Genomic DNA, 21,992 nt, shown 5'->3' on the forward strand with positions numbered 1-21,992 from the left:
AGAATGGACCACCCCTGTTCAGCCGTAGGGTTCTGTGAACCAACCTCTTTGGTTCTAACGAGCACATCTACTATTTTTCATAGGACTCAAACCATACAAATATGGTCAATTATTCTTTGTTCGTCGGCCAAAATATGTTATTCTTGTTGTAGTATGATGGTATCACACAAGTATTCGATAGCTTCTTGCATAAACTGTAATCGGACTTGATGCCTTGAATGGATATGAATTTGAACTGAAGCCACCTCAAATAATCCGAAATCTTGGGTATACACTGTAATATTTTCATGTTTAAACAAATCCTAAGAAAAAATAGGGCTTGATTTGCAACTGCATATTTTTACAGCAATTAACAAGTGCAACAGATCGGACCCATAATGATGGTATCTAATGTACAACCAACAAAAAAGGCACAACCACCAACTTAAACTCCACTGCAGACCAGTGACCATAAATAGTTCCATGTCATTTATCGACCACCAACAAGCAAACAAACCCACTGTTTGCATGAGTGCACAATATAACTTACACCAAGAAACACACAACCCCACAAATTAACAAACAAACAACATTTGTACAGAGACAGAGAGCACATGCCGCTCTCACATCTCAGAATAAATAAGCAAAGTGAGAGAAAAATATTAACATAAATAAAACACTTGTGACTGACTTCACTCATGGCACATGCACACCCCTTGTGCAAGACCATCATCATGACAATAACTTATTATCTACACCAAAAGCACCACAAGCCGTGATCGAAGCATAAGTTGCTCTCATAACTTAAGGAAAAAAATGAACAACCTCTGTTTCCCCTTCTCCTGGATTCAGGTTCCACCATGATTTATGTGAAGCAAACGCCAAGTAGCACTGGACCAAGCACTGCAGGAGGAAGATGAAGCAGCAGTTGCTGCTGCTGCAGCTAGCACACAGCGATGTTGAGCACTGATACCTTGTGGGCATGGTTCTTGGCTCGCTTCTTGGACGCGGCTGCAGCGTGCCTAGCGTTTGCTGCAGGATGCTGCTGCTGCTGCGGCTTGGTGCTGCTGTGGCACTTACAGTGGTTGCCAAGGCTGTCACGGGTCGCACGGCAGCATGGTCTCGTGCTCTCACCCTCCTCCGACGAGTGTGAGATGTTCATTGAAGCCTTTTTCCTCCCCAGCTTCGGTGACTTGGGACGGGTGGTGGGTAACTGCAGGCAAGAAGTTCATTAAGAGAGAGGAACCGGTGCTACCAAGGCATCTTATTTTGAACCTATAGAGAAAATTGATTCATTTTGGTGTCTACCTTCTTGTATTCAGCCTTGGGAGAAGGTGCCTCATGGTAGAAGCTTGGCATGGGCGTGGCCTTGAATGTCAGGCTTTTCCTCAGTAGCCTGAGAGCCTCCTCCTGTTCTCTCTACAGATTCAGAATGTAAGAGATCAATGAGAGTTTGCTTGAGAAAACTGTTAGCCTGTGCTGATGCATTTAAATTGTTGGCGCGTTTCAGTAGACCATTCTGATTTTTTGAGACAAATTTTCTTTGATCTGGCGGTATATAATTATTATCTCTCCGTCTCCTTCAAGATAGATGACGTTTCTTTTTACCTTCTGTGGTCTCGAATATGCAACTCCCAATGTTTCGTTTTGTACAGGTAAAAAAATTCTGTTGATACATTTGATTTTTGATAAATATGATGAAACTATTTCTTCCTAACAGATGAGAATTTTTTTAAGTTAGTGATCATAGAGAAGTGATACACTTCCTAAAATCTCATCTCTTCTGTTGCACAAAAAAAAACATCTCTTCTGGCACAGAACTAGTATGACTTTTCTTTGATCTTAGATAATGAGTTCATGGGTACCGATTTATTACTTTCAGGTGGAAGTATATTCAGTCATACGAAGCAGTTCCATATAAACAGAGTAGATCAACAGAAGTACAGAACCATGATAAAAAAATGTATACAACATAAAAGTTCAGGACCCATTCTATAACTAACTCCTATATTTAAAATTCCATTGAATCTACTTCACACACAAACACAGCAAAAAATATACAAATACATAACTGAACCGTGAACATACTACCGAGAGTGCTCCAGCTACACCTAAACAGGCATCTAACTCAGGTTTAACAATATGAACACCAAAAAGAGCAGACAAGAGGATGCATCTTCAATGAAAAAACAGCAAAACAAACAAATTACCTTCAACCTAGCTTCCAACTGAGTTTTCTGTTCCTCCATAGCTTGATGTTTCTCCTCCAACTTCGAATAGTACTGCAATAAACCATGAAAAACAGAGCATGAGAACCTTTCCCCTTCCCCCACCATGTTTTGTATTTTTCATGTCACAAAGTAATATGTACTTCTCTGCGCTTCTCGGCACGTTCAGTACATCTGAAGACAGGGCTTGATGGGACAGTAGTAGTCTTTCCGTTCAATGATTTCCTACATGACAAAGTTTAGTAAGCTTATCATTGTGGAAGAGAGAGGCGCTATAACCATATAACATTCTGTGCTCAAGTTGTGAATCATACGAGTTTGTGAGAGTAGAGTCATTCCAGTCATCCGGACTATTTTTGTTAGTAGCTTGTAGTGGCTTCCTCGTAGTTGCAGATTTACTTCTCTGTAAGAAATACGTATAGGGTGTACATAATTAGATCAAGACCGCATCATTTTTTACAAAAACGAAAGACTAGATGCAGAAATATGCATACAGAATATTCTTCATTGTATATAGAAAGCTCATTAAGACTTAAGAGTATGCCAGAATATTGATATTTCATATCTAAAAGTAATGTACATATAGAATTATGTGTGCCACTCTGCTAAAAGGCCACTTTGCTCAGTAATGAACATATAGAACTTGTAAAGAAGTAAAGAAATAAAGGTTTAAGCAAAATGGCAGGTTCAAAAAATGAGATTACCTTCATCTTCTTTGTCGAACTTGTCAATACGCACTTTGCATTTTCGTACACATTTCCATTTCCAGTGGAAGACTTGTCATTGGATAGATGAGGAGGGTACCCACTAACATCTCCTGGCTCTGACTGAGCACCTTTTTTGGGTTCCAGCCCATCTTCCATAGATGCGACTGATGTACTATCACTTGCATCTGTTCCTGTCACCGGAAACATTTCTTGATTCTCTTGTTCATCAGCACTACTTTCAACACAGCGTTGCGCCACATCTCCTTTCTCAACATTAATAGCAGAGGTTTCCTTTGTAGCAGGCTCTGAATTTAACAACTATTATCATTAGACTGCTCCAAACATTTAGTACAACAAACCATCAGGTTCAACTTCTTCATCCAGCTGATAAATTTTATCAGGATAAATTAAACCATAAACTGCAACAAGCTTACCGTCATCAGTCTGTTCAGCATGGCCAGTGTCTGAGGAACCATCATGTTCAGTAGCTCCGTTGACATCAGCAGTTTCTAATGGTTCCGAGACGGCATCCTCAGATTGCGATAGCAAAGAACTTTCAGCATCGGCAGTGCCCAAAAATTCTGCTGGATGGTCACACTTATCCTCCATGTTATCACTAGACGAAAGGATGAAGGGAAAATCCAGCTCCTCTTTGGAAGATTGGAGTACTGCTCCACAAGAGAAAGTATCTTCAGTAAGTTTTTGTTGTTATTGACTAATAAGTCAGTGTAGAGCATGCAAAAATAAAATGGGATTTTTCACTCTTTCAAAGAATTGAAACTGACAACGCAACAAAGAGAAAATCATCTTATCCTTCATGTGGACACTAAAGTTCCTTACTACCTTTCCTGAAAATGACATTCAAGGTCGGAAAAAATTGATGTGTGGAGTTTGACAGCCTAGCTATCTGACATGATAACTGGTGGCGATCAAAGCAACCATTCTGATTCATATCCTCCAATCAGTTACGTACTTATTTGTTGGTATTATCAAGTTTGATCAGCATATAAAATGAAAAAAGGTAAAAGAAAAAAGGGAATCAAAAGGAGACAAAGGGGATGTATAGAATTGACCCCTGTGCTGCTACAAACTAAAGAAATGAAGGAACCCGAAGAATAAGACAAAGACACGTGAACCTTGAATTGGATCATATGGTGGGTTCGCCAAGCGTATAATTATTACAATTGGGCAGTTGCCCTTTAAAATTCTATAGCTGCCCTGATTTGTACTTTTTCTGTTATTTTAGAATTTACTATGACCCATGACTCCATTAAGAAAAAACTATGACCCATGACATACTAGTTAATTAGTACATGCAATCTTGCAGTCATCTGATCTGCACCTGGTAAAGCAACATGATGACAAGCTTGCTTGCCAGAAAGATTTTGGTTATGCATTCTTCCTATTTCTTGTTATGTGCATTTTCTTAATGTTATAATACATTATCATATCTAGAATTCTAGATAACTGGTCATTGACAGCAACAGCTAGAACAGAGCCAGTCTGCTCAATTCACATATACAAAAGTTCCCGACAGACAAAACAATTTAGTTCTTTAACATTTAGCTGGTCGGTAGCATTGACCATCAAACGCCACCTATAATTGTAAACGAGTTTATCCATTCCAGCAGGTAGCAAACCGCCAAGAAACTTATCATCTAATCATGCACCAAATCCAAACTAGCATGAACCACAAATACTGTGGGAAAGTGACACCGTGGCAACTAAATCCTGTTCATTCACAGATCACAAAACCACACCAGAAATCAAGAGGAAGCCGAATACATAGTTCATCCGTGAACGGGCCAAAACTCTTGATGAAATTCAACCAAAAGTATTTGTATTTTTCTGTTGCCCCACAATTTGAAGAGCCAAATAATTTGAACAGACAGGGAAAGATGCTAGGTAGTAGTAGTAGTAATTAGAAGGACTCTTTGCTTCACCCGAGATGCAGAAACAATGAGGCAAAAACAGAAAGGAAATGCTACCGCTAACAGACAGGCAGACAAGCAAGAAACTGAAAGGGGATATGTATATAAACCCTTGCGAGGTATGTTACCTCGAGTTTCTTGGCCCTTTGATTAGCTTTGTACTTCTTCCTTCTCGATGGACTGATCAGCGGCTGGTTAATTCGACGGCGGAAGCACAGGACGATGGAGGTATTTGTAAGAGAGGGCAGGGGACTGAAGGGGGAGGGGGGTGGAGTTGGAGGAGGAGATGGGTTCGTTGGTTTGAAGAAGGGTTAGCTCGGAGGCAGCTTTCGCTGCGGCCTTGCTTTCCTTTTGCATTGGGTCCCCTGCCTCCTGCTTTTGTTGGTTCGAATGTTTCGGGCGCTTCCTCAACTTCGTCATCCCTTCCTGGCGGTTGATGATGGTCTGTTTTTTGCTCCTCCTCCTTGCTCCTCCCCTCTCCACTTTCTCTGCCACTTTTCTTTCTTCTCCTGTTCAGCTGTTCTCAGAGAGATTAGAGCATCTCCAGTCGCGTCCCCCAAACCGTCCCCCAAAGGGATTTGGGGCGCGCCGGACAAAAAAAGCGTTCCAGCCGCGTCCCCCAAAGCTCTTTTTGTCCGCGCGCGCCCTATACGGTGTCCGGCGCCCGAGCCCATCCCCGTCCCACGGGGGACGCACCGGGCACGCCGGACACAACGAAATGAGAGGCGAGGAGGCGCGGGGCCGACGCGTCGGCGGCACAGTTAATTTTAACCTAACCGTCGCCTACCTCGCGACGGAAGTTATTCGCGCGCAGCGGCATCTTTGCCTTAATGGCGACGGAGGGGCAGTCGAGACGTCTCGTCGGTGCTGCGCAGCCTCCACGCGTCGCCGGCGTTCGCACGCCACCGCTCGTTCCCGCGCGATCTTCCCGCCTCTTCTCGTCTGTTCCCGCGCTTTCTTTCCGACGCCGGCGTCTATAAAAGGTCTCCCGGCTCATCAATGGTAGCCACCACACCCCGCCGGCAACAAACACAGCCCTCGTCATCCCTTCCTGGCGGTTGATGATGGCCTGTTTTTCGCTCCTCCCCTCTCTGCCACTTTTCTTTCTTCTCCTGTTCTCGGAGAGGTTAGGATCGTTAACCGAGTCAGCCACCAGCTTAGCTGACCGTGAAGAGAACACAAGCTTTTTCTTAGCAGAGCCACTCAGGATAATTGCCGACAAGAAAGAGGAAGTAGTTGAAAGGAATTACTTAAGAGACATTTTCCTCTCCACTCTCGATGAATGGAATTCACCTCCTTGATGTAGCAGGGTGGAAAAATTACATCCGGTGGAAATGTTGGTACTGTATCAAAGTTAATAATGACTTAGGGGTGTATTTTTACCCTACTAACAAAGGCATCTGCCAGGGATCCTCTGCCTCCTATGTGTAATTGCACATCCATATGCATGAAAGACGATGCAAATCTGACTGACGATGCTAGAGTTGACCTGAAACTAGCTTAATTCTCGGTCGACCTAGAATTAGCAAAGTGTTTTAATATCGTTCTCGATATTCTAGTGATTATGATACTATCCTATCTATGTAGATGGTAGTATTCCTCTTTGTGATTATAGCGTTGAAAATTCAAAACCCTACATGTATCGCTTTATACTTTTGACAAATTGTTAGGCTAAAAAATAAAATGTCATAAAGTGAGGTTTCCTTTTTATCCTTTGGTGAGGCATGAGAAGTAGTTGCGAGTACATTACTAATTTGGCTATGAACAATGCTCATTCCAATTAAAGTATCTCGGAATTTGAGTCGTTGTACTTCGCCTCATAATCTCGAATTGACGGAAACTGAAGATTGTTCCAAAAATAGAACTAAGCATCTAGAATAAAAACAATTATAGGCTGGTCCCGATTATTTCATTCCTTAGTGGTTTTCATCGTTGTACACGTTATGCTTTTTCATGTCCCAAAAAAGGGGTGCTAAAATAGATAGATTATTTTAGTTCAGGATACTGTCGAGGGTACTCCTCGGCAATGCCCTCCGATTGGGGCTTAGGTTTGATGGAATCATGTAGGCTGACACGAGACATCGATAAACAAACAAGCGGGGAGAGCGATTTACCCAGGTTCGGGGCCCTCGATGAGGTAAAACCCTTACGTCCTTCCTGTCTGATCTTGATTATGAGAATATTGGGTTACAATGGGGTGCCGAAGGGTTCGGCTGTGATCTCGTCGAGAGGCTAAGTGCTACGGCGACCTAGCTCTAGACTTCTGGTGGCTAAAGTTGCTAAGATTGATTGTGTCCCTTGATGGCGTGTATTTCACACGTTCGTTGGGCAACCCCAAGAGGAAGGTATGATGCGCACAGCAGCAAGTTTTCCCTCAGAAAGAAACCAAGGTTTATCGAACCAGGAGGAGCCAAGAAGCACGTTGAAGGTTGATGGCGGCGGGATGTAGTGCGGCGCAACACCAGAGATTCCGGCGCCAACTTGGAACCTGCACAACACAACCAAGCTACTTTGCCCCAACGAAACAGTGAGGTTGTCAATCTCACCGGCTTGCTGTAACAAAGGATTAACCGTATTGTGTGGAAGATGATTGTTTGCAGAGAAAACAGTAAAAACAAGTATTGCAGTAGATTGTATTTCAAGTAAAGAGAATTGGACCGGGGTCCACAGTTCACTAGAGGTGTCTCTCCCATAAGACGAACAGCATGTTGGGTGAACAAATTACAGTTGGGCAATTGACAAATAAAGAGAGCATGACAATGCACATACATATCATGATGAGTATAGTGAGATTTAATTGGGCATTACGACAAAGTACATAGACCGCCATCCAACCGCATCTATGCCTAAAAAGTCCACCTTCGAGGTTATCATCCGAACCCCTCCAGTATTAAGTTGCAAACAACGAGACAATTGCATTAAGTATGGTGCGTAATGTAATCAACAACTACATCCTTAGACATAGCATCAATGTTTTATCCCTAGTGGCAACAGCACAACACAACCTTAGAACTTTCGTCATCACTGTCCCGGTGTCAATGCGAGGCATGAACCCACTATCGAGCATAAGTACTCCCTCTTGGAGTTAAAAGCATCTACTTGGCCAGAGCATCTACTAATAACGGAGAGCATGCAAGATCATAAACAACACATAAGCATAGCTTTGATAATCAACATAACAAGTATTCTCTATTCATCGGATCCCAACAAACGCAACATATAGAATTACATATAGATGATCTTGATCATGATAGGCAGCTCACAAGATCCGACAATGATAGCACAATGGGGAGAAGACAACCATCTAGCTACTGCTATGGACCCATAGTCCAGGGGTAGACTACTCACTCATCACTCCGGAGGCGACCATGGCGGTGTAGAGTCCTCCGGGAGATGATTCCCCTCTCCGGCAGGGTGCCGGAGAGCGATCTCCGGGATCCCCGAGATGGGATCGGCGGCGACGGCGTCTCGGTAATGTTTTCCGTATCGTGGCTCTCGGTGCGGGGGTTTCGTCACGGAGGCTATTTGTAGGCGGAAGGGCAGGTCAAGAGGCGGCACAGGGGGCCCACACCACAGGCCGGCGCGGCCAAGGGGGCCGCGCCGCCCTAGGGTTTGGCGCCCCGTGGCCCCTCTTCGTCTCTCCTTCGGACTTCCGGAAGCTTCGTGAGAAAATAGGCCTCCGGGCTTTAATTTCGTCCAATTCCGAGAATATTTCTTTACTAGGATTTCTGAAACCAAAAACAGCAGAAAACAGACAATCGGCACTTCGGCATCTTGTTAATAGGTTAGTTCCGAGAAAATGCACGAATATGACATAAAGTGTGCATAAAACATGTAGATAACATCAATAATGTGGCATGGAACACAAGAAATTATCGATACGTTGGAGACGTATCAGCATCCCCAAGCTTAGTTCTGCTCGTCCCGAGCAGGTAAAACGATAACAAAGATAATTTCGGAGTGACATGCCATCATAGACTTGATCATACTATTTGTAAAGCATATGTAGAGAATGCAGCGATCAAAACAATGTGTATGACATGAGTAAACAAGTGAATCATAAAGCAAAGACTTTTCATGAATAGCACTTCAAGACAAGCATCAATAAGTCTTGCATAAGAGTTAACTCATAAAGCAATAATTCGAAGTAAAGGTATTGAAGCAACACAAAAGAAGATTAAGTTTCAGCGGTTGCTTTCAACTTATAACATGTATATCTCATGGATATTGTCAACATAGAGTAATATAATAAGTGCAATAAGCAAGTATGTAAGAATCAATGCACAGTTCACACAAGTGTTTGCTTCTTGAGGTGGAGAAGAATAGGTGAACTGACTCAACATAAAAGTAAAGAATGGTCCTCATAGAGGAAAAGCATCGATTGCTATATTTGTGCTAGAGCTTTGATTTTGAAAACATGAAACAATTTTGTCAACGGTAGTAATAAAGCATATGCATCATGTAAATTATATCTTATAAGTTGCAAGCCTCATGCATAGTGTACTAATAGTGCTCGCACCTTGTCCTAATTAGCTTGGACTACCTGGATTATCACCGCAATACATATGCTTTAACCAAGTATCACAAAGGGTACCTCTATGCCGCTCTGTACAAAGGTCTAAGGAGAAAGCTCGCATTTGGATTTCTCGCTTTTGATTATTCTCAACTTAGACATCCATACCGGGACAACATAGACAACGGATAATGGACTCCTCTTTTAATGCTTTAAGCATTCAACAACAATTAATTCTTTTCTCATTAGAGATTTGAGGATGTTTGTCCAAAACTGAAACTTCCACCATGGAACATGGCTTTAGTTAGCGGCCCAATGTTCTTCTCTCACAATATGCATGCTCAAACCATTCAACTCAGTGTAGATCGCCCTTACTTCCGACAAGACGAACATGCATAGCAACTCACATGATATTCAACAAAGAGTTGATGGCGTTCCCCGAGTAAACATGGTTATCGCACAACAAGCAACTTAATAAGAGATAAAGTGCATAATTACATATTCAATACCACAATAGTTTTTAAGCTATTTGTCCCATGAGCTATATATTGCAAAGGTGAATGATGGAATTTTAAAGGTAGCACTCAAGCAATTTACTTTGGAATGGCGGGAAAATACCATGTAGTAGGTAGGTATGGTGGACACAAATGGCATAGTGGTTGGCTCAAGTATTTTGGATGCATGAGAAGTATTCCCTCTCGATACAAGGTTTAGGCTAGCAAGGTTGTTTGAGGCAAACACAAGGATGAACTAGTACAGCAAAACTCACATAAAAGACATATTGAAAGCATTATAATACTCTATACCGTCTTCCTTGTTGTTCAAACTCAAAACTAGAAATTATCTAGACCTTAGAGAAACCAAATATGCAAACCAAATTTTAGCATGCTCTATGTATTTCTTCATTAATGGGTGCAAAGCATATGATGCAAGAGCTTAAACATGAGCACAACAATTGCCAAGTATCACATTACCCAAAACATTTATAGCAATTACTACATGTATCATTTTCCAATTCCAACCATATAACAATTTAACGAAGGAGAAACTTCGCCATGAATACTATGAGTAGAAACCAAGGACATATTTGTCCATAAGCTACAGCGGAGTGTGTATCTCTCCCATAAAGTGAATGCTAGGATCCATTTTATTCAAACAAAACAAAAACAAAAAACAAAACGACGCTCCAAGAAAAAGCACATAAGATGTGGCCGAATAAAAATGTAGTTTCAGGGGAGGAACCTGATAATTTGTTGATGAAGAAGGGGATGCCTTGGGCATCCCCAAGCTTAGACGCTTGAGTCTTCTTGATATATGCAGGGGTGAACCACCGGGTGCATCCCCAAGCTTAGAGCTTTCACTCTCCTTGATCATGTTGCATCATACTCCTCTCTTGATCCTTGAAAACTTCCTCCACACCAAACTCGAAACAACTCATTAGAGGGTTAGTGCACAATATAAATTGACATATTCAGAGGTGACACAATCATTCTTAACACTTCTGGACATTGCATAATGCTACTGGACATTAGTGGATCAAAGAAATTCATCCAACATAGCGAAAGAGGCAATGCGAAATAAAAGGCAGAATCTGTCAAAACAGAACAGTTCGTATTGACGAATTTTAAAATGGCACCAGACTTGCTCAAATGAAAATGCTCAAATTGAATGAAAGTTGCGTACATATCTGAGGATCATGCACGTAAATTGGCATAATTTTCTGAGCTTCCTGCAGGGCAGTGGGCTCAGATTCGTGACAGCAAAGAAATCTGGAACTGCGCAGTAATCCAAATCTAGTACTTACTTTTCTATCAACGGCTTAACTTGGCACAACAAAACTCAAAACTAAGATAAGGAGAGGTTGCTACAGTAGTAAACAACTTCCAAGACACAAAATAAAAACAAAGTACTGTAGCAAAATAACACATGGGTTATCTCCCAAGAAGTTCTTTCTTTTTAGCCATTAAGATGGGCTCAGCAGTTTTAATGATGCACTCGCAAGAGATAGTATGTGAAGCAAAAGAGAGCATCAAGAGGCAAATTAAAAACACATTTAAGTCTAACATGCTTCCTATGCATAGGAATCTTGTAAATAAACAAGTTCATGAAGAGCAAAGTGACAAGCATAGGAAGATAAAACAAGTGTAGCTTCAAAAATTTCAGCACATAGAGAGGTGTTTTAGTAACATGAAAATTTCCACAACCATATTTTCCTCTCTCATAATAACTTTCAGTAGCAACATGAGCAAACTCAACAATATAACTATCACATAAAGCATTCTTATCATGAGTCTCATGCATAAAATTATTACTCTCCACATAAACATAATCAATTTTATTAGTTGTAGTGGGAGCAAATTCAACAAAGTAGCTATCATTATTATTCTCATCAAGTGTAGGAGGCATAGTATAATCACAACAAAATTTACTCTCCATAGTAGGTGGCACCAAAAGACCATTATCATTATTATCATAAATAGGAGGCAAAGTATCATCAAAGGAAATTTTCTCCTCAATGCTTGGGGGACTAAAAAGATCATGAAAACCAGCTTCCCCAAGCTTAGAACTTTCTACATTATTATCAACAATGGTGTTCAAAGCGTTCATACTAATATTACTACCAGCATGCAAATAAGATTCCATAGGTTTTTTAATTTTCGCATCAAACAATCCATGTTTTAAATCAGGAAATAGAATAAGAAGCTCACTCTTGTACATTATGCCAAACTAGTGTAATCAAAACATGCATGATATTAAGTGAAGTAAAACAAGTAACTAATTTTTTTGTGTTTTGATATAAGTGCAGCAAACAAAGTAGTAAATAAAATAAAGCAAGACAAAAACAAAGTAAAGAGATTGAGAAGTGGAGACTCCCCTTGCAGCGTGTCTTGATCTCCCCGGCAACGGCGCCATAAAAAGAGCTGTTGACGTGGGAGTTGAAAATCTTTGTGGTGTAACTTTTCTTCGTTCCCCGGCAACGGCGCCAGAAAAAGAGCTTGATGGCGTGTATTTCACACGTTCGTTGGGCAACCCCAAGAGGAAGGTATGATGCGCACAGCAGCAAGTTTTCCCTCAGAAAGAAACCAAGGTTTATCGAACCAGGAGGAGCCAAGAAGCACGTTGAAGGTTGATGGCGGCGGGATGTAGTGCGGCGCAACACCAGAGATTCCGGCGCCAACTTGGAACCTGCACAACACAACCAAGCTACTTTGCCCCAACGAAACAGATGAGGTTGTCAATCTCACCGGCTTGCTGTAACAAAGGATTAACCGTATTGTGTGGAAGATGATTGTTTGCAGAGAAAACAGTAAAAACAAGTATTGCAATGAGATTGTATTTCAAGTAAAGAGAATTGGACCGGGGTCCACAGTTCACTAGAGGTGTCTCTCCCATAAGACGAACAGACATGTTGGGTGAACAAATTACAGTTGGGCAATTGACAAATAAAGAGAGCATGACAATGCACATACATATCATGATGAGTATAGTGAGATTTAATTGGGCATTACGACAAAGTACATAGACCGCCATCCAACCGCATCTATGCCTAAAAAGTCCACCTTCGGAGTTATCATCCGAACCCCCTCCGGTATTAAGTTGCAAACAACGGACAATTGCATTAAGTATGGTGCGTAATGTAATCAACAACTACATCCTTAGACATAGCATCAATGTTTTATCCCTAGTGGCAACAAGCACAACACAACCTTAGAACTTTCTCGTCACTCGTCCCGGTGTCAATGCGAGGCATGAACCCACTATCGAGCATAAGTACTCCCTCTTGGAGTTAAAAGCATCTACTTGGCCAGAGCATCTACTAATAACGGAGAGCATGCAAGATCATAAACAACACATAAGCATAGCTTTGATAATCAACATAACAAGTATTCTCTATTCATCGGATCCCAACAAACGCAACATATAGAATTACATATAGATGATCTTGATCATGATAGGCAGCTCACAAGATCCGACAATGATAGCACAATGGGGAGAAGACAACCATCTAGCTACTGCTATGGACCCATAGTCCAGGGGTAGACTACTCACTCATCACTCCGGAGGCGACCATGGCGGTGTAGAGTCCTCCGGGAGATGATTCCCCTCTCCGGCAGGGTGCCGGAGGCGATCTCCGGGATCCCCCGAGATGGGATCGGCGGCGACGGCGTCTCGGTAATGTTTTCCGTATCGTGGCTCTCGGTACCGGGGGTTTCGTCACGGAGGCTATTTGTAGGCGGAAGGGCAGGTCAAGAGGCGGCACAGGGGGCCCACACCACAGGCCGGCGCGGCCAAGGGGGGCCGCGCCGCCCTAGGGTTTGGCGCCCCGTGGCCCCTCTTCGTCTCTCCTTCGGACTTCCGGAAGCTTCGTGAGAAAATAGGCCTCTCGGGCTTTAATTTCGTCCAATTCCGAGAATATTTCTTTACTAGGATTTCTGAAACCAAAAACAGCAGAAAACGACAGAATTGGCACTTCGGCATCTTGTTAATAGGTTAGTTCCAGAAAATGCACGAATATGACATAAAGTGTGCATAAAACATGTAGATAACATCAATAATGTGGCATGGAACACAAGAAATTATCGATACGTTGGAGACGTATCATCCCTCGGCAGCCCCTCTCCTGACCTTTATATAGGAGGCCAGGTCTCAAGAGATCTATCCAGGTACGACTAGTTTTACAAAAGGTCTAGCTCTAAACTTTCCTTGTTCGGCTTCTCTCTTGACTTGTTCTTCAAGAGATCTTCTCCTGCACCGTCCTAGTGGCCCACCTTGTCGTCGAGTATCTTCATGGGCCTCCAGTTGGGCCGCACAGGATAGGGCAATATCGGTTACCCGAAGGGTAATGCCCACATCAGTAGTCCCCGAGTGTCTAGCCGAATATTTTTCGGGTAGAGACTAAAACATGCCTCCACCTAATGATCTTCTCCTTGGTTGTTCTTGTCCATCTTGTAACAGCATCATCTTCTTCTATCGGGTGCGCGTCCAGCGCTCCCGATGCGAGTAGCCCCCGAGTCTAGGTACGGATGCTTGCAATCCGTGCGTAGACTCAAGTTGTGCCACTCGAACATCTTCTTCTACCGAAATCTTTCTGCAAATCTTCATGGGTCATCCGATAAGTTTGCGCCTGGGCTCGTATTCTTCAGTAAGGTTTCAACGCGTAAGGGATAATGAGTAACGTGCCCAGCTTTGCTGGTTAACTGCCGATGGAAAAACAACGTTACCCTACGCAGAATCAAGTCCCCGGGCATGATCCTGGAGTGCAAAAAAGTTTTCATCGGGTGCGCGCCCAGCGCTCCCGATGGGAGTAGCCCCCGAGTCTGGGCACGGGTGCTTGCGGCCGGGTGCAGACTCGAGCTGAACATTCCACCTTTTTTTCTTCAAATATTTCTTCAAGGAGGCATCTTTGATATCACGTTTTATCGGGTGCGCACTTAATGCTTCCGATGTTTTCGTGTTTCATCGGATGCTTCCGAAAGGCTTCATGGCGTCATTGATGACGTTACCACTGATGCGGTCTGACTGACAAGACTTGACCTGGCGGACCCACCCTAGTTTTGCGCGGGCAGTTTTTAGGAAATGACCGGTGCGTGTGTGCTGACCGAGGCGTCCCCTCGATTTCCGCACATCGTGGGAATAATGGGCCGCCGGTTTTGTTCTCTTCTTGGGTGACACGTGTATGACCGATCTGATCCTTCTCCCACGATGTTTATGGAGTTATGGCCACGATTTCCCATAAATCCTGTGGTATAAATAGGGAGCCTTCCCATTGTTTTTACTTTTTACCTTTCCACACTGCTCATCTTCTTCCCCAACCTTTCGTTTCACCCCTGTTCTTCTCTCTCGAGACGCCATGGGCAAGAAGAAGAGCACCGGTGCCTCAGACGCGGCCAAAGTCAGCCGTGACTGGAGCGCCTCCGCCATATCCAACTGTGACGTGAACAAGCTGCGAGCTCTCGGTCTCATCTCCTCATCTGAGGACGACATTTGTCTCCCAGGTCCAGTTTCTCGCCCAAAGCCCCCGAAGGGGATTTACTGTTATGTTTGTCGCCTTTGTATTTCGTGGCCTCTCTCTTCCTGCCCACGAGTTTCTCCGCTCCCTTCTTTTCTTCTACGGGATTCAGCTCTGGCAGCTGACCCCAAATTCCATTCTCCATCTCTCCATCTTCATCACCGTCTGTGAAGCCTTCCTCGGCATTGATCCCCATTGGGGTCTTTGGAGGAAAATCTTCTATGTCAAGCGTCACAATGACAGCAATGCCCCCCCCCCCCCCCGTCGTTGGTGGCGTTGGCTTCGTTGTCAGGAAAGAGGTCGATTACTTCGACTACCCGATGAAGGAGTCCGTCCAGGGCTGGCGCAACAAATGGTTTTATCTGCGGGATACTCCGGTGTCTGGGCGGCGCTCCAACCTCCCTCCGTTCGAGGACGTTCTGGTAGCTCAGCCGAAGAAGTCCTGTCGAAACACCCTTTCTCCCGAAGAGAAGGTGACTGCCGACAAGCTTTTCGACCAGATCGTAGATCTGAAGAACACGGGAGGCTTGACGATGTGCGGCACCGAGGTAGTCTCAGTGTTCTTACAACGTCGGGTGCAACCGCTGATGTCCCGGCCCCACCAGTTGTGGCTGTATTCTGGCAAGAACGACAAGTCGAGGGTCAGCTCAGCCGACCTGTCGGCCGATGAACTTCGCGACGAGGTGCGTCGTCTGACGTGCCTCAGCATGAAGGACAATATTGTCTTGACTTCGGGTCGTCCCCCATACGATCTCCACCATCTTCCGGCTGAGGTAATTCTTGTTGTTTCTCGCTTTTACTGCTATCGTTATGCTGTTCTTCACCGTGTTCTCTGATTTTTCTCCTGTCGATAGGCCTCCGTCGTGGTTCAATGCTATCCTCCTACACCCGAAAGCGGTGTGGAAACAGAGGATGATGATGATGACTCCGAGGAGACCGAGGACGTCCAGCATGCCCTTGAGGACAGTGACGTCCAAGAGGATGAAGCTGCCGAAGATGATGCCCTCACCAGGAGTAGGCGGCGTAAACAGATAAACGAAGACTTTATTACAACGGCTGAATCAAGTCCTAGCGGACAAGATAATGATGCCGATGATACCGCACCGTCTTCCCCTGTTGTGAAAAGTTCGACAGGCTTTTTCGCTGCCGAAGACGACCTGGACCTGTGAGCATCTATTTTTCCCTTTGTAACTTATCCTTTGTTGTTCTGTATGCTAACCATCTACCCTTCTCAAGCAGCTCTGATGATGATGACGATGTTCCTCTTGCAAAGAGGGCTAAGTTATTTTCTGGGAAGTCCGAGTCAGCTAAAGAATCGAACCCTTCGCCTGCCAAACCAACGCCACCCTCAAGGACGACCGTGGAAAATGTTCCGGTGTCGAAGGTTATCCCTTCTGGCAACGCTCCCGCCTCGTCGGTTGCTCGTGACCATGTAAGTGATTTATTTGTCTTGATTTCTTTCTTGCTTTGCCGAATTTCCACATTCGACTGAGTTTTCTTGGCTTTCTCCTTTGCAGCCAATTTATGCCACAGTTGACGCTGTGGTAGATTTTGCCGAGCAGTTCACCCGACTAGAGTCTGAAAATGCTCATCTTCGGAAGGTCATCAAAACTTCGGCTGACCAGGTGCTGGAAGCCAACAGGCTTGCTGCCGATGCTAAAAACGAAAACACCTCGCTGAAGGATGAGTTGAAAAGGCTGAAGCGACAGATGAAGGATGAACAAGATGCCAGGCGCGAGGCTGCAGCCGCAGCCGATAAAAAGGAAGGTGTCCTCCGTGAATCCATCACGAATTTATTGGGTAAGTTTCTTAGCACATAGCTCTTCTTTAGTATTTTCTTCCAGGTTGCTTATCTGCCCTCTTCCAGGCGCTGCCGACATAACCGTCACTCGGGCTCGCATGCTTCGGGAGGACTCTACGTCTGATGCCTTATCACTCGCTGCTGAGTCCAACGTCCAAGTTCTTGGACTTTTGCAAAGGACCAAAGAAGCATTATCGAGGCTATACTCGATGATCTTCCCGAAGATGAAGCAGGACAAGACTCTTGGCGAGATGGCAGATGCTTTCCTCGTCGACCCTTCTGAACCTGTAGAGGTATTAAAGAGTCGTTCCCGCTTGTTTGGAGCGGTACTTACTTTCCAGCTTCTGATGGGTCATGGGATAGGCTCTGAACTAGAGAAGTTGTCTAAGGCATTGCCTGTAGATGACAATAATCGCCTAATCAACCTTGAGCCTTTCAGGCAATCAGAAGCGACATGTGCCAATCAGCTCCTCAAGCTGGTTGATGAGGCGAAGACCAAAGCCGCGCCTGAAGCTGCCCCTGGTTCTTCGTCAGCTCCTCCTTGATTGAACGCTTGCTATGTCAGTTGTAATTTAGGGACTGATACAGTTTAACCCAACTCTGTTTTATTTTGGCTCTGTTGCCAGTACCAACAGTCTTTTGAATGTAATATATACACTCCAGCGCTCCCGATAGGAGTCCATATTAATGATGTTTCTGAATTGAGGATTGTGCTGCAGATTCCCTTATCTTCTTCCCGTGCCGATCCTTTTGTAAATCCTTCGGCTAGTGACGAATCTGGTCTTATCCGTGGCTTGCGCGACCAAATATCCCGATTGAACAAAGATATTACCAGCCTTCACGCGATGGCGGCGTTGGTGAAAAGAAAGAGCGAAATTGCAACTGCTGTAGAACAACATGCTCTCGATCGTCTCCGTGTTGCCACCGAAAGCTTGAGCTGTAAGTGTCTGCCCATCTGTTGATTTCTGATGAAACTTGAATATTCTTTAACTGACATTTGTTTCTTTGACAGTCGTAGCTTCCGATGAATCAGAGGAAAACAAGAGGATCCACGAAAAGATCGAAACGATGACTGGCGTCGCTCACCCGAATCATGAGTTGTGGTCAAATCGACCGAAAGCTGTTATCGTGGCGAAATTCGAGCATCGAGCAGAGAAGGTGCACTACTATTTTGACAAGTTTCATGCTCATCTTACGATGGTCTGGAAGACAATGTTTCCTCTGGATCAAGCGCCCGAAACTCTGTCTGCTCTGTTCACCCGATTCAAGTCCCCTGAGAGGATTCGACTGTTGGTGCGAAAGGAACTCCTGGCTGGTGCTGAACTTGCTTTTGCTTCAGTGTTAGCATGTCATCCGACCTTAGATTTGGAGGCCATAGCAAACACCAGAAGGAGTTTAGATCAGTACTATGATATTGCTAGGCGTCCTGCGTATACCATCATCTCACGGATGGAGACAGGTATTGAGAGGGATCTGAAGGCCCGAGAGGGCCAGGGAACCTTGTAATGTCCTTGTACCTGCAGAGGTTAATCTTATGTAAATTCGACGTGTGTTTTACACATCATGTAGTTCTGGCGAATTTGTTAATTCGATTAATGATTTATTGCCGGGGCCAGCCGAGTGATCAATTCAGCCTGCTCACCCGACGACTCCGTTGTAATTGCAAGTTTATTGCGGAGTCGATATGTAAGTTTTGTAGGAGCGACACCCGTCGAATAATCGAGGGATTGAGACGCTTGGCTTCGTCACGCGGTGCACCGGTTTGAGCCTTATTTTGTGACAGTACGTCCATCGACTGCAGCGCTCGCGCGTTTTCTCGAGGCTTGGATGGGATATTTTTTGTGTCATTAACCTTAGCTCCCGATAGGAGTATTTAATTAATGACACCGTGCGAGCGCGTTTTTGGCCAGCGCTCCCGATGGGAGTAAGAGCCAGTGGAAGGGGCCCCGAACAATTTGTTCGGATGATGAGGCCTGAATCAATAAAAAGGTAGAAAACCTGATCAGAATTTTATTCATAATGTAAGAGCAAACTTAAAAGCTGCCGAATAACAGAAAACAATTGTATCCTATGCGTAGAACCGTCGCAAATGTGCGATGTTCCATGAATTTTCAACGTCTTTTCCCGAGGTTGGGTTTTTGAGCCGATAAGCTCCTCCTGGTATCACTTTAGTGATGATGAATGGCCCTTCCCATGGAGACTCAAGCTTCGAGGGTCTCTCTTGCTTCAGCCGTAGTACCATATCTCCAACACTAAAGCTTCGATTGCGTATTCGTCGGCTGTGATAATTTCTTAACGCCTGCTGGTACACCATTGTTCTTGCCAAAGCAATATCCCGAGCTTCGTCAAGGAGATCCACGGCATCCTGCAGCGCGATGTTGGAGGTGGATTCTGTGTACGCTATCACCCGAGGAGCTTCGAATCGAACGTCAGCTGGCAAAACTGCTTCGGCTCCATGTAACAGGAAGAACGGGGTGTACTGGGTCGACCTATTGGGTGTAGTGCGCAAACTCCAAAGCACAGATGGTAATTCCTCGACCCAGGCTCCAGCCGCACCCATAAGGCGTTTCTTGAGGCCGTCCCCTATTAGACCATTGATCCTTTCCACCTGGCCGTTGGTCTGTGGGTGAGCCACCGATGAAAATTTTAGCTTAATTCCACTGTCGTCACAAAACTTGCGAAACTTTTTGGAGTCAAAGTTAGTTCCATTGTCTGTGACGATGCTGTGGGGCATACCAAATCGACAAGTTATTCCCCTGAAGAACTGAACGGCAGTTTCGGCTTTCTGATTTCGAACAGGTACCGCCTCGATCCACTTGGTGAACTTGTCGACTGCGACCAGTAGATACGTGTGTCCTCCAGGCGACGATCTTGGCAGCGGTCCAACTTGGTCGAGTCCCCATTGAGCGAAGGGCCATGCCAGAGATATTGTCATCCGATCTGTCATGGGAGCGTGTGGTTTGGGTGAAAAACGCTGGCAGGGGTCGCACTTCATAACCAGATCTCGAGCATCCGAAGCCGCCGTTGGCCAGTAAAATCCTGCCCTGAAGGCTTTTGCCACAAGGGCCCTGCTTCCTGCGTGGTGTCCGCAAGTTCCCTCGTGTATCTCACGCAACAGCGCTTTTCCATCGTCAATGGCAATACACCTTTGAAAGATACCGGAGATGCTGCGCTTGTAGAGTTCTCCATTTACCACAGTAAAGGCCTTTGACCGTCTGACGATTCGCCTTGCTTCTACGGGATCCTCTGGTAACTCCTGCTTCGTCGGGTATGTTAGGAATGGCTTGGTCCATAGTGGTTCAAGGAGGAGGACCTGTTCCGCAGATCGAGGTGGAGATTCTTCGATAGCTTGTTGCGGGTTTGCCTCCGATTCGTCAGCCGATAGCTTCGGAGGTGCCGATGCTTTCTCTTTTATCGATCATTGAGTGATAACTTAATAAAATACTCCGTCTGGAATGGGGGAGCACATGGATCCGATATTTGCCAGAGTGTCGGCTTCCTCGTTGTTGGCTCTGCCGATATGCTTAAGCTCGCACCCTTCGAATTTGGCTTCCATATTTTGGTATAACTGTCGGTAGGCGATCATGTTGTCACTGACCGCGTTGCATAGATTCATCGACTGTTGTACCACCAGGTTCGAGTCTCCATAAATTTCCAGACGAGTTGCTCCACATGCCTTTACCATCTTCATTCCATGCAACAGTGCTTCGTATTCTGCTTCATTATTCGTGGGCAGGGAAAAATTCATATGTAGTATGTACTTCATCTTGTCTCCTTGTGGCGATATTAGTATCACCCCTGCTCCTGCACCTGTGCTCCGCTTGGACCCATCGAAGTACATTGTCCATGAACCCGACATATCGGGTGCTGCCGGTGTTTGCGACTGGATCCAGTCTGACACGAAATCTGGGAGGACTGGGGACTTTATCGCCGTTCTATTGACGTAAGTTATGTCATGTGGCGCTATCTCGATAGCCCATTGGGACACTCGACCTGTGGCCTCTGGGTTAGTGAGTATATTCTTCAGTGGTGCCTCGCTTACGACGATGATCGGGTGCTCCGTGAAATAATGCCGTAGCTTGCGGGCTGTTCTCCACACTTCATACGCCAGCTTCTGGTGATGAGGGTATCTCTGTTTCGCAGGTGTGAGAGTACTTCACTGAGGTAGTAAACGGGTCTTTGCACGCCGTGAACTCTCCCTGCTTCTTCTCGCTCGACAACCAGGACGCTGCTGAAGACTTGCACCATTGCTGCTATGTACATAAGCAGTGTTTCTTTTTCGCGTGGGGTTACAAGTACTGGGGACGTTGATAAGATTTTCTTCAGATTATCAAAGGACTCCTGCGTCTCTTTTGTCCACTCGAATTTTTCTGATTTTTTCATTAGGCTATAGAAGGGCAAAGCTTTCTCTCCTAGCTTGGCGATGAATCTGCTGAGCGCTGCCAGTCGTCCTGCCAATTGCTGCACTTGGTGCAAATTCTTTGGCGGTTCCATGTCGAGAATAGCTTTGATCTTCAAGGGATTGGCTTCTATTCCTCTAGCTGAGATGAAGTACCCGAGTACTTGTCCTCCTGGCACCCCGAAGAAACATTTCTTCGGGTTCAACTTGATTTTATACTTGTCGAGGTTGTCAAAGGTTTCCCGCAAATCGTCGATGAGAGTGGTCACGTGCTTCATCTTTAGCACGATATCATCGATGTAAACTTCGATATTCCTCCCGATCTGTTCTCCGAGACAGGCTTGCATGCACCGTTGATAAGTTGCCCCTGCATTTTTCAACCCGAAGGTCATGACGTTGTAACAGAAAACGTCGTGTGGGGTAA

The 21,992-nt window shown here is 44.8% G+C and overlaps 1 protein-coding gene across 1 annotated transcript; it reads right to left on the reverse strand.

Moving 5' to 3' along the window:
- Window positions 1–404: 404 nt before the first annotated feature.
- Window positions 405–15,343, reverse strand: LOC124695998 (protein WVD2-like 2). The gene is made up of 10 exons (XM_047228792.1): window positions 15,143–15,343; window positions 4,356–4,417; window positions 4,228–4,256; window positions 3,349–3,582; window positions 2,912–3,219; window positions 2,522–2,610; window positions 2,351–2,432; window positions 2,190–2,261; window positions 1,288–1,398; window positions 405–1,192 (listed from the first exon to the last, which is right to left on the reverse strand). Exons 1-10 carry the CDS (start codon window positions 15,341–15,343, stop codon window positions 923–925), a joined length of 1,458 nt encoding a protein of 485 aa, XP_047084748.1. The 3' UTR covers window positions 405–922.
- Window positions 15,344–21,992: the final 6,649 nt, after the last annotated feature.

This window comes from Lolium rigidum, chromosome 3, assembly GCF_022539505.1.
Source record: "Lolium rigidum isolate FL_2022 chromosome 3, APGP_CSIRO_Lrig_0.1, whole genome shotgun sequence".
NCBI lineage: Eukaryota > Viridiplantae > Streptophyta > Magnoliopsida > Poales > Poaceae > Lolium > Lolium rigidum.